The following is a 9,977-nucleotide window of genomic DNA, read 5'->3' as shown; positions in this document are numbered from 1 at the left end:
CCGTGAGCTGCGTGATCATGTAATTTGAGCGTAGCGTGATCACGCAATCTGTGCGCATGCGTGTCGTAACTCTGTAAACTCCTATGTGAATGTGCAGGGGGAATCCATAATAAATGGATCACAGACTCCTCCCCGCTTCTTCTCCTTCCCCCTTCTCCTTCTTCCTCTCTCTCCACACACGTCTCTCCAACAGCCCTGAGCACATCCTCTCCTGTTCCTCCCTTCTCCTAATAAACTCGCATAGTAGGTTTTGTCTGCCTCGTGGCTTTTCCTCGAAGGGTAAACAGTTCCACATAAAACCAACAATCTCTCTCTCTCTCTCTCTCTCTCTCTCTCTCTCTCTCTCTCTCTCTCTCTCTCTCTCTCTCTCTCCCCTATCTATCTATCTATCTATTTATCTATCTATCAATCATCTACCTACCTACCTATTTATCTATCTATCTACAGAGACTCTCACTGGCCTGAAACTCACCAAACAGGCTGATAAGTGCGCTGCAGGGACCATCAACCAATTTCCACATCTTCAGCACTAGGATTATAAGCATGTGCCAACCATGGCCAGCTTAATTTTTTTTAATGTGGGTTCTGGTGAATGAAGTTAGATCCGTCTACACTTTCACAGACTAGTTCTTAGTCCCCAAAGACTATTTTACAAGGAGGACGATACAGAATCACAGCAAGGCAAAACCCTTGGGTTCCTAACTAGGCCTTTGTAGTTCCTCCCTGGGACACTTGCAGTTGGTACCACTGCTCTCTACGGGGAAAGCAGACATTGCCCATCTCAGGGGCCACTGAAGGCCGAGCATGTGTGTGAGTAGACCATGGCCAGGTCGTTCATCATCATGTCAACCTTGGTGGAGCCTTGACTGTGGTAACAGCACCGGCAGGGTCCCTCTGGGGGACAGGGTCCCACTTCGTAGGCGACAAAGACTCCCGACTCAGAGGTCTGTACCTCTTGACTACCCCACCTACCGCCGCAGCTCTCGGACGGGTGTGCCTGGCAGGATCTTCCAGCTGAAGGGGATAATGTGGACGCATGGCTCACATCCCTTTGTTGGTTTCCAGCAAATTAAAATTTATCTCTCAGGGAGGAAATGAGAGGTCAGATTTTTTTCTTCTTCTTCTTCTTAATGGGCCCTGATGAAGGAAATGAATTGAGGGGTAAGGAATCAGAAATCTGATCCACCTCTGCGGGCTCAGAAAGGGAGTGGGGACTCCCTGCACCCTGAGAAGGGCAGCTGGGCACAGTGTGTTTTATTATATAATTAACCTTGACCCTTCTGGGTTCAAAGAAAGAGGTTAGTTGGAAATAAATCAATAGTCTAGTCTGGTCACTTCAAAGGCTCCAAAACCCGCTGGAAAATCCCGTGTTTGTTCAGTGTGCAAATTGGAATAGGTGTGCAATTCTTTTTGAAAGGTAGGAGGAGGGTTTTAGGTCTAAATTAAAATTAATTGTATATCTGCTTCCTCTAATCAGGCTGTCGGGGCCCTTTATTGTGTCTTGCAGGAAGAGGGAGAGGCCAGGAGAAAGCTTTGCGACCTTTGTGTGGCTGCTGGGCTGGACTGAAGACCAAGCCAGCCTGCAGGGAGCAGCCTTTTGTCACACGTCTGCAAAATCTTTTTCTGTTTTACTGCTTGGTGCCAGGGGTCAAACCCAGGGCCTCCTGCACACTAGGCAAGCCGTTTCCCTGACCTCTATCCCAACTGGAATCCTGAGGCTCGCCAAACAACCGCCGTCAGGACACAGAATGTTTATTGAGTGCCTACATGGCACCAGGTGCCCAGAATTTTCTAGCCGGGCCCTCATTTGATCTCTTCACAAAGCAGGCATTTAAGTCTGGTGATGATCGCCACTGGTTCAGGAAACGCTGAGTGGGGCAAAGGTCAAGTCTGGAGCTGCACGGAGAGTCTCCAAGTCTGTTTTCCTGCCCTGGAGGAAGGAGGGGTGGGGGAGCATGAAACTGCCAGCGTCCCCAGGCTCTTCCTTCATTTCCCTTAAGAAGTTAGAAGGTAGCTGGGGCTGGAACCCAGAGCGTCACACATGCTAGGTGTCTACTCTACCTGCCCTGTGCCGTCAGGAGCAAGCTCACTTGTTCATTCTTACTTTTAAATACGTATTTATGTGTGTGTATGCCCCTGTTCATGTGTGCGTGCAGGTATGGGGGATGCTGCCTGCTGACTTGGGTTCTGGGGTCTGTACTCTGGTCCCCACGATTGTACAGCAATCACTTACACACTGAACCATCGCTCCAGCCCTGTTATTATTATTATTATTATTATTATTGAAATGTGGTCTTGCTATGTAGCCCAGGGTTGAAATTACAGGGTGCTCAGGTTTAACTTTTGTTTTTTGGTTGAAATTTTTTTTTGTTGAAATTTCAGCTCAGGTTTAACTTTTGGTTTTTGGTTTTTGGTTTTTTGAGACAGGGTTTTTCTGTGTAGTTTTGGTGCCTGTCCTGGATCTCTCGCTCTCTTCGAGGCTGGCCTCGAACTCACAGAGATCCACCTGGCTCTGTCTCCCGAGTGCTGGGATTAAAGGCGTGCGCCACCACCGCCCGGCCTGGCCTAACTTTTGTTTTGAGAGACAGGATCTCACTGTGTATCCCTGACTGGCCTGGAGTTTGCTATGTAGAGCAGGCTGCCCTTGAATTCACAGAGTTCTGTCTCCCAAATGCTGAAACTAAAGGCATGTACTGATAAGCCCGACCTCAGTCACCCTCGGCTTCATCTCTCGTTCATCTTCTGCTTTTCCCCTTTCCTCTCTCTCTCCCACATTTCCTACTGTTCCACAAGTTTTCACTGAGCATTTAATGCGACTTCAGTCAGGTCATAAAGTCCCTTGGCCTTTGGGAAATTGAACCCTAAGATCACCAAGCACCTGAAGATGAGTCCACTATGCTGTAGTGTTTTCAGGGGAGAGGGCTCAGTATAAGAGAGCTTAGCAAGGCCCAGCGGAGAGCACAGCAGAGGCTCTAGCTGGAGAGGAGGGGAAAGATCTCCCCAGCCCACGGTGGTGGTTGTTACAGACCAAAGGTACAGCCTGCAGAAAGGTTGAGGTCTTGCAGTAAAGCAGGCCAGGAGAGGCCAGAGGCTTGTTTTAGGTAGCTGGGCTCGGTGATGGAACTAGAACATTAGCCTCATTCCTCATTAATAATAGTGACAGTGTGCTCAGCCCTGGGGGCTTCTTGTGCTCTGACTTGTTCCCTCCTCCAGCAACCCATGAGGGAGGAGATTAGGACAAAGATTAGTGTGTGTCTGCAAGGTCGCTCCGATGGACAACGACAGGGCCAGGATTATAAACCTTAGCCCATACTCTTAACAGCCCCTGCCTCTTATGAGGAGACCTTGAATGATGGTCATAAAGCGTTGGTCCTTGGTCTGTTCTGGGGCAATGAGTTTATGGCAGGTTCCCTGTTCATTTTATGATATACTTAACACTCCTTTGGACAGGAGGTGAGTCTGACAATCCAGGATCTCCTCATTCACAAGTAACATTATGTAGACTGAGCAGATTGTATTGATATATTTAGGAATACACAACACACACACACCAACAATAAAAGAAAAAGTGGCCACAAAGAGAGAGCAAAGGGAAAATATTGGAAAGGTTGAGGGGAGGAAAGGAAAAGGGGTAAACGATGTAATTATATTTTAAACTCAAAAAATTCTAACAAACAAAACCAAAACAACCCCATTTCAGTTCATTTTGATTCCATCCCCCAATTTCCCTTCTGGAAACACAGAAGGAGTCAGCAGCCTGTTAGGATGAGGACTCTGGGAGTCAAGCCCGGACCCAGGCCGGGCAGAGGTGGCGCATGCCTTTAGCCCCAGCACTTGGGAGGCAGATACAGGCAGATCTCTGTGAGTTCGAGGCCAGCCTGGTCTACAGAGCAAGTTCCAGGACAGACTCCAAAATTACACAGAGAAACCCTGTCTAAAAAAAACAAAAAACAAAAACAAAAACAAAACAAAACAAAACAAAACAAAACAAAACAAAACAAAAAAACAAGCCCCCGATCCACCTTCACTTCTCTGGGCCTTGGTTTTATCTGGTTAAGGCACCTGCTTTTTTTTTTTTTTTTTTTTCTAATTTAACTTTTTGTTGATTCTTTGTGGATCTCATATCATGCACCTTGATCTCCTTCATCTGTAGTTTTTGTTGTTGTTATTTTTTGTTTTTCTCTTTGGGGACCTGCCATCCAGCTCCCAAATAAATACATGGAAACTTATTCTTACTTATAAATGCCTGGCCTTCGCTTGGCTTGTTTCTAGCCAGCCTTTTTAACTTATAATTTCTGGTTTCTCCTTAAGTACATTTTGCCTCTGGGCTTTTTTTTTAATTAATTTATTTTTGTTTTATTAGCATTTGTGTTTTACCTACACATATGTCTATGTGAGGGTGTCAAATCTTGGAGTCAGAGACAGTTGTTAGCTGCCATGTGGGTGCTGGGAATTGAACCTGGGTCCTACTAGAAGAGTAGTCAGTGCTCTTAACCGCTAAGCCATCTCTCTAGCCTGCTTCTGGGCTTTTTACCTTTCTTTTTTCTATATATCTTTCTTCCTTTCTTACTCCATGACTGGTTGTGTGCCTGGCCACTGGTGTCCTCCTCTCCTTCTGCTTTTCTCACTCTATCTCTATCTCTCCTGCCCAGCTATTGGCCATTCAGCTCTTTATTAGATCAGTCAGGTGTTTTAGACAGGCACAGTAACACGGCTTCACAGTTAAACAAATGCAACATAAAAGAATGCCACACGGGCTGGAGAAATGGCTCAGAGGTTAAGAGCACTGGCTGCTCTTCCAGAGGTCCTGAGTTCAATTCCCAGCAACCACAAGGTGGCTCACAACCATCCATAACGAGATCTAGTGCCCTCTTCTGGCCTGCAGACAGAACACTGTGGACATAATAAATAAATAAATCTTAAAAAAAAAAAAAAAGAATGCCACACATCTTTGCATCATTGAACAAATATTCCACAACATAAATGAATGTAACACATCTTAAACTAATACTCCACAGTGTTCATCTCTCTATCCCTTCCCACCCGCCCTCTGCCTTTACAGCCTCCCCGCCCCCCCCATCGGTCCCCCCCCCCCCATAAGATAAAACAAAATAAAATTTAAAGGAAAAGAAAAATCTTATTGTGGAAGCTGTAGTGTGACGCAGTGAGTCACACAGTTTACCCTTTAGTCCATTCATCTTTACTTGCAAGTGTTCATTGCAATGAGTCATTGGTCAGGTTCGAGGCCTCTGGTTTCTGCTACCACCAATACTGGGCCCTCACTGGGACGATTCCTGGATATCCTGTTGTTGCCTTGTGTCATAGAGGTCCTGCAGCTTTGGGTCTGCAGGACCGGCCTCTTCACATGCTCAGCAGATCACAGATGGGGTGGATGTTGGGGTGGGCCAACTCAAAGCCCTGTTTCTGGGCCTAGGTGGTTGCTGGGTTGATCAGTCCACCAGCTCTCTCATCCTCACCATCAGGGCGAGCTCCCCAGCACCACCCCAGCTAGCTCACCCTGTGCAGTAAGGAACAAGGGGCGGGGCCAGTTCTCCTGCTCTCACACCCTCGGGGCTGGCTCACCCACGCCTACACCACCAGAGCCAGCTCTCCTGTGTTGCCCGGGTGACGAAGCACCTGCTTTTAAATCTGATGATTTGAATTCAGTCCTTGGGACTCACATGGTGGGAGAGATCAGACTTCCCTAAGTTGTCCTGTGACCTTCACATGGGCACCATGAGGTACATAGTGTCATCCTCCACGGTAAATGAACAAATGTAATAAAAAAAATTTAATACAAAATGAAAAGAAGAAATTACCGATGTCATCATTATTATTGAGACGTAAGACATCACTAAGGCCCCTTTCTTCCCTCAGAAGATTCCACGCAACGTCAAACCATGCAAAGAGCATACGCCGTGGGGATCTAGTAGTCGTTCCATTCATATGTTTTCCATGTGATTACCTAAGTGCCACACCCCACACAGCGAAGGACAGCCTCCTTCCTGGCTGTCCAGTGACCTCCTGGTTCGTTTCCACACCTCCAACCTTGCTTTGCCGTTCCCTGACTATTCCATTCCTCTTCAAAGCCTTCCTTAACCCAGCAACCCCACGCCTTCCCTTTCCACAGCCTGTTATGCATGGAAGACAGTCTTTTGATACTTGTTATTTGTATTGTCTCCGTGCCTCTCCTGCGGAGGGTGAAGCATGTCTTGATTGCTACTGGTGTTTAATGAGGCACACCAGTTCCGTTGGCTGTAGTGTTCATTGGTTCCACAAGGTGGCAGCAAAGCCCACTTATCTTAGCCGAGCACGGTAAGTCCTGGGCTACCAGGCTGCCAGGGTGGAACCAGAGGCTCCTTGAGCTCCAGAGAGCTCCAGGGAAGTCAGGCCAAGTGTAGGATTCTTTTCCACCTCAGCTGCGGCTCCTCTCCCCTCACTTAAGCCTTGTTTGGTTGGTTGGTTATGTGTGTGTCTGTGTGACTGTGCATGCTATAGTGTGCCTGTGGAGGTCAGAGGACAACTTGCAAGAGTCAGTTCTCTCCTTCCACCATGTGGGTCCCAGGGTCATCGGGTTTGGTGGCCAGTGTCCTTACCTGATGAACCATTTCACTTGGTTGACTTGCTAACTTGCCAACTCCTGTTTGTTTTTGACAGGGTCTTTAGCCCAGGTTGGCCTCAAATTCTCTACGCAGCTGAAGATGACCCGGAACTTCTTATCCTCCTGCCTCTACAACCCAGATGCCGGAATTAGAGGTGTGCAACACCATGCCTGGTTTATGCAATTCTGGGGATTGAATCCAGAGTTTCGTGCCAGACTACCAACAGAGCCTCATTCCCAGCCTCTAGTTTTGTGTGTATTACATGCCTATGTGTGCACATGTATGTGCAGGTGTGTGTGTGTGTGTGTGTGTGTGTGTGTTGGGGCTGGGGCTGGGGCTTGCCTTGATTGCATTTTATCTGATTTATTCTCTGTGTGTGTGTGTGTGTGTGACATCATCTCTCACTGAACCTACGTGACTTGCTTTAATAAACCATATAGCAGTTGTACGATCATTTCTAACCTGGCCCCAGTGACACAGTGTTACTGCTACATTGTGTATTAAAGCAAGTCATGAGGGCTGGTCATACTTAGGGAAATAGATTATACTAATGGGAAGGGGGCCAGGCCAGTGAAGTCGAGTAGACCAGGGATCGCTACCCACTCCCAGGCCTGCCCAAACCACAGCTCATAAGCAGTGTAGATGCCATGTTAGAACACATTACTGGGCACTCAAAGTGGGTTTCGAGCCCTGGTTATTACCATCTTCTGCCATGAGGTGGCAGGTGGGGTGGCCGGTGGGAGGAGAGGGTATTAATGTAACTGAGGATGATCCTGAACTTATCAGCCTGCCTCCACCTCCCGAGTGCTGGGATTATAGCCGCTCACTACAATGCCTGGTTTATGTAGTGCTGGGGATGTAACGCAGAGCCTTATGCTAGGCAAGTACTCTGCCCACCGAGCTACCCCCCAGCTCCTCCCCTTTCTTGAGCTATATATCTAAGCATTTTTAAAATTTATTTATTTATTTATTTTGGCTTTCCAAAACAGGGTTTCTCTGTGTAGCTTTTGAGTTATATATCTAATAATGAAAATGATTACTGGCACAGCTACTTCATGAGGCCGTGTGTAGACATGTGACCTGCCCACATTGTGCCCACTTGTGGGTGCCTCACACAGTTCTGAAGGTTTGGTTGCCATTATCCCAGACCCTGACCCTGTGAGGGTCCTTTCCCCGAAATGCATCCCCCCACAATCCCCAGAACCTGACCCAGTATCAAGAAAACACAGTGTTCACTTTGGCAACAGTACTTTTATTCAGTTAAAATGAATGGACTGTGACAAACCCAAGCCAGGCCAAGGAGGTGGCCAGTCCCTCTTCCCACAGCCCCTCTCCCCAAAGGAGAATGGGACAGAGGGTTCTGCCTCAGAGTGGGAAGAGCCCTGGAAGCCACCTATCATTTGGGAGAAGGGACAGACTGCCCTTCCCAAGTCCACTTGGACAAGACTCTAGTTCCCTAATAAAACGCCACAAATTCTACCTTTACCAGCTAATTATCTAAAGTTCAGGGCGGGCAGTCCCGACAGGATTTGGGGTCAGGGATTTTATGTTCTAACCTCATTTTTAAGGAATACATTTATCCCCCCTTTTTTTTTCTTTAAAAAAAGTTTACCTTCTGCTATTTAAAAAAATGTTTCTGAGTGTAACCAAAAATAGGTACTTTTTTTTTCTTTCTTTCTTTTTCTTCTTTTTAACCTAAGGAGTTCAAAGAACAATATAACAGAAAAGAGAGATAAAAACGTAAACACACCTCATACAAAAATAACTCCTGGCCACCCCTGCTGACTGGGTAGGCCAGGTTACCTGGGTCCCGTGATACAGAAAGCTGGGGTGCCTCTGTGGGGGTGTACCCACTCCAAATAACACAGTACATTCCAGGGACTGGGCCCCGTGTCTGGGCAGGACAGGAGAGAAGCATCCAGGTTATGTCCTCCCTTCCCCAGGCCCAGGCAGGGAGGATTATAGGGACCCCACAGTGGGTTGTCTGAGAAGGTCAGAACAGGGGCCGGGAGACACAGGGATGGAGGGCAGGTGGTATGCAGGGAAGTGACTAGTTTGGGACAACAATTTATACTTCAAGAACAATCTTCCTCGTTTTTTGGCTTGTTCCACATTTTCTCCCTGGCCAATTTCATCTATTTCTGTAAGCCCCAGGGTCACTTAGCCATAGTCTCCTCTGCTGGGGGAGAGACAGGCAAGGCTAGAGGAGAAGGAGGCCTAGCAGGGTCCAGTGACAACACAGACCCACACCCAGGGCCTGAGGTCTGAGGTAGACGGTTTCTTTCACACTTGGGAAAGTGGTTTTTGTTTTGTTTTGTTTTTTTCTTTTTCTTTTTTTTTCTTCTTTTTTTTTTCCTTTTTCTTTTATTCAGGGCAAGAATATGGGGTGGGAGGGGTACCCAAAAGGGGGCTTGAGGTAGGAGTGCATTCGGGCTCTGTGGGGCAGGGGGCTGAGGCTACTGCCCCGCCACTCCCAAGGACATTCATTCCGGCTGAGGTAGGTGCTGAGAGTCAAAACAGCTAAAATCCATCCTGAGAAAACAAGATCGGAGCAGGGCGACAGCATCAGGGGCCAAGCCACAGCGGGGACATATTTCTGGAGTATAATTCACTTCCTCTCTTTCTTCTTTCTCTCTCGTTTTTTGACTTTAAATTTTGACTACTAAAGGAAAACTTTGTTTCATTAGAAGTCATGTGGGCAGCAGGCATTGGTGAGGGGACATTCGCTCTAGTACGGGAGATGCCTCCCTGTAGGACCCACTGGCTCCTGTGGTTTCAGAACCCTGTCCTTCAATCAAGCTAGAAGCACTGGCGAGCTCCTAGAACCATCCACGTCCCACGGAACAGGAAAACGCTCGCCTTCGACCTGAGAATGGGGCCCTGCCCCTCCGGAACACACCAACACTGGCTCACAGGGACGCTGGGACTGCTGGAGGCTGGGTGGCCTGTCCCTCACTGAGGAGGCCTACATTCTGGGGTTCTGGAGCAGGCCCAGGCCCTGCAAAGGGGGACTTGGCCTCTGTTGTCCTTCCTGCCCCAAGGTTGAAGCCTTGAAGCTGTACCATGGAGAGCTGGGTCTCCCCACATGGAGCAGGGGCCGAGGGATCCTGAGGAAGGAAGGTTGAACATGGGAGTCAGGATCAGAGCCAGAGGCAAAGATCAGTCTCCAACCCACCCCAGGGTGTGGGTCCAGCAGATGGGTCTAAACTTTTCACACTGTGACACGGTCATCAAAAAGATCATGCTGGAGAAAGTCACATAGAAAAATCCTTTCAGGCCAGGCAATGGTGGCACATGCCTTTAATCCTAGCACTCAGGAGGCAGAGGCAGGTGAATCTCTGTGAGTTCGGTTCCAAGACAGCCAAGGCTACACAA

At 48.0% G+C, this 9,977-nt stretch overlaps 1 protein-coding gene across 3 annotated transcripts in view; it reads right to left on the bottom strand.

Annotated features, from left to right (window-relative positions):
• Positions 1 to 7,882: 7,882 nt before the first annotated feature.
• Igdcc3 (immunoglobulin superfamily DCC subclass member 3) overlaps positions 7,883 to 9,977 on the bottom strand; it is a 42,987-nt gene continuing 40,892 nt past the window's right edge. For all 3 annotated transcript variants that reach the window (XM_059266980.1, XM_059266979.1, XM_059266981.1), the window contains one exon: positions 7,883 to 9,709. In XM_059266980.1, the coding sequence (XP_059122963.1) occupies positions 9,512 to 9,709 (198 nt within the window). In that variant the 3' untranslated portion in view covers positions 7,883 to 9,511. The remainder of the gene's footprint in view (positions 9,710 to 9,977) is intronic.

This window comes from Peromyscus eremicus, chromosome 7 (assembly GCF_949786415.1).
Source record: "Peromyscus eremicus chromosome 7, PerEre_H2_v1, whole genome shotgun sequence".
Lineage (NCBI taxonomy): Eukaryota > Metazoa > Chordata > Mammalia > Rodentia > Cricetidae > Peromyscus > Peromyscus eremicus.
Note: the sequence above shows the minus strand (reverse complement) of the source record. Positions and strands in the feature narration are given on the sequence as shown.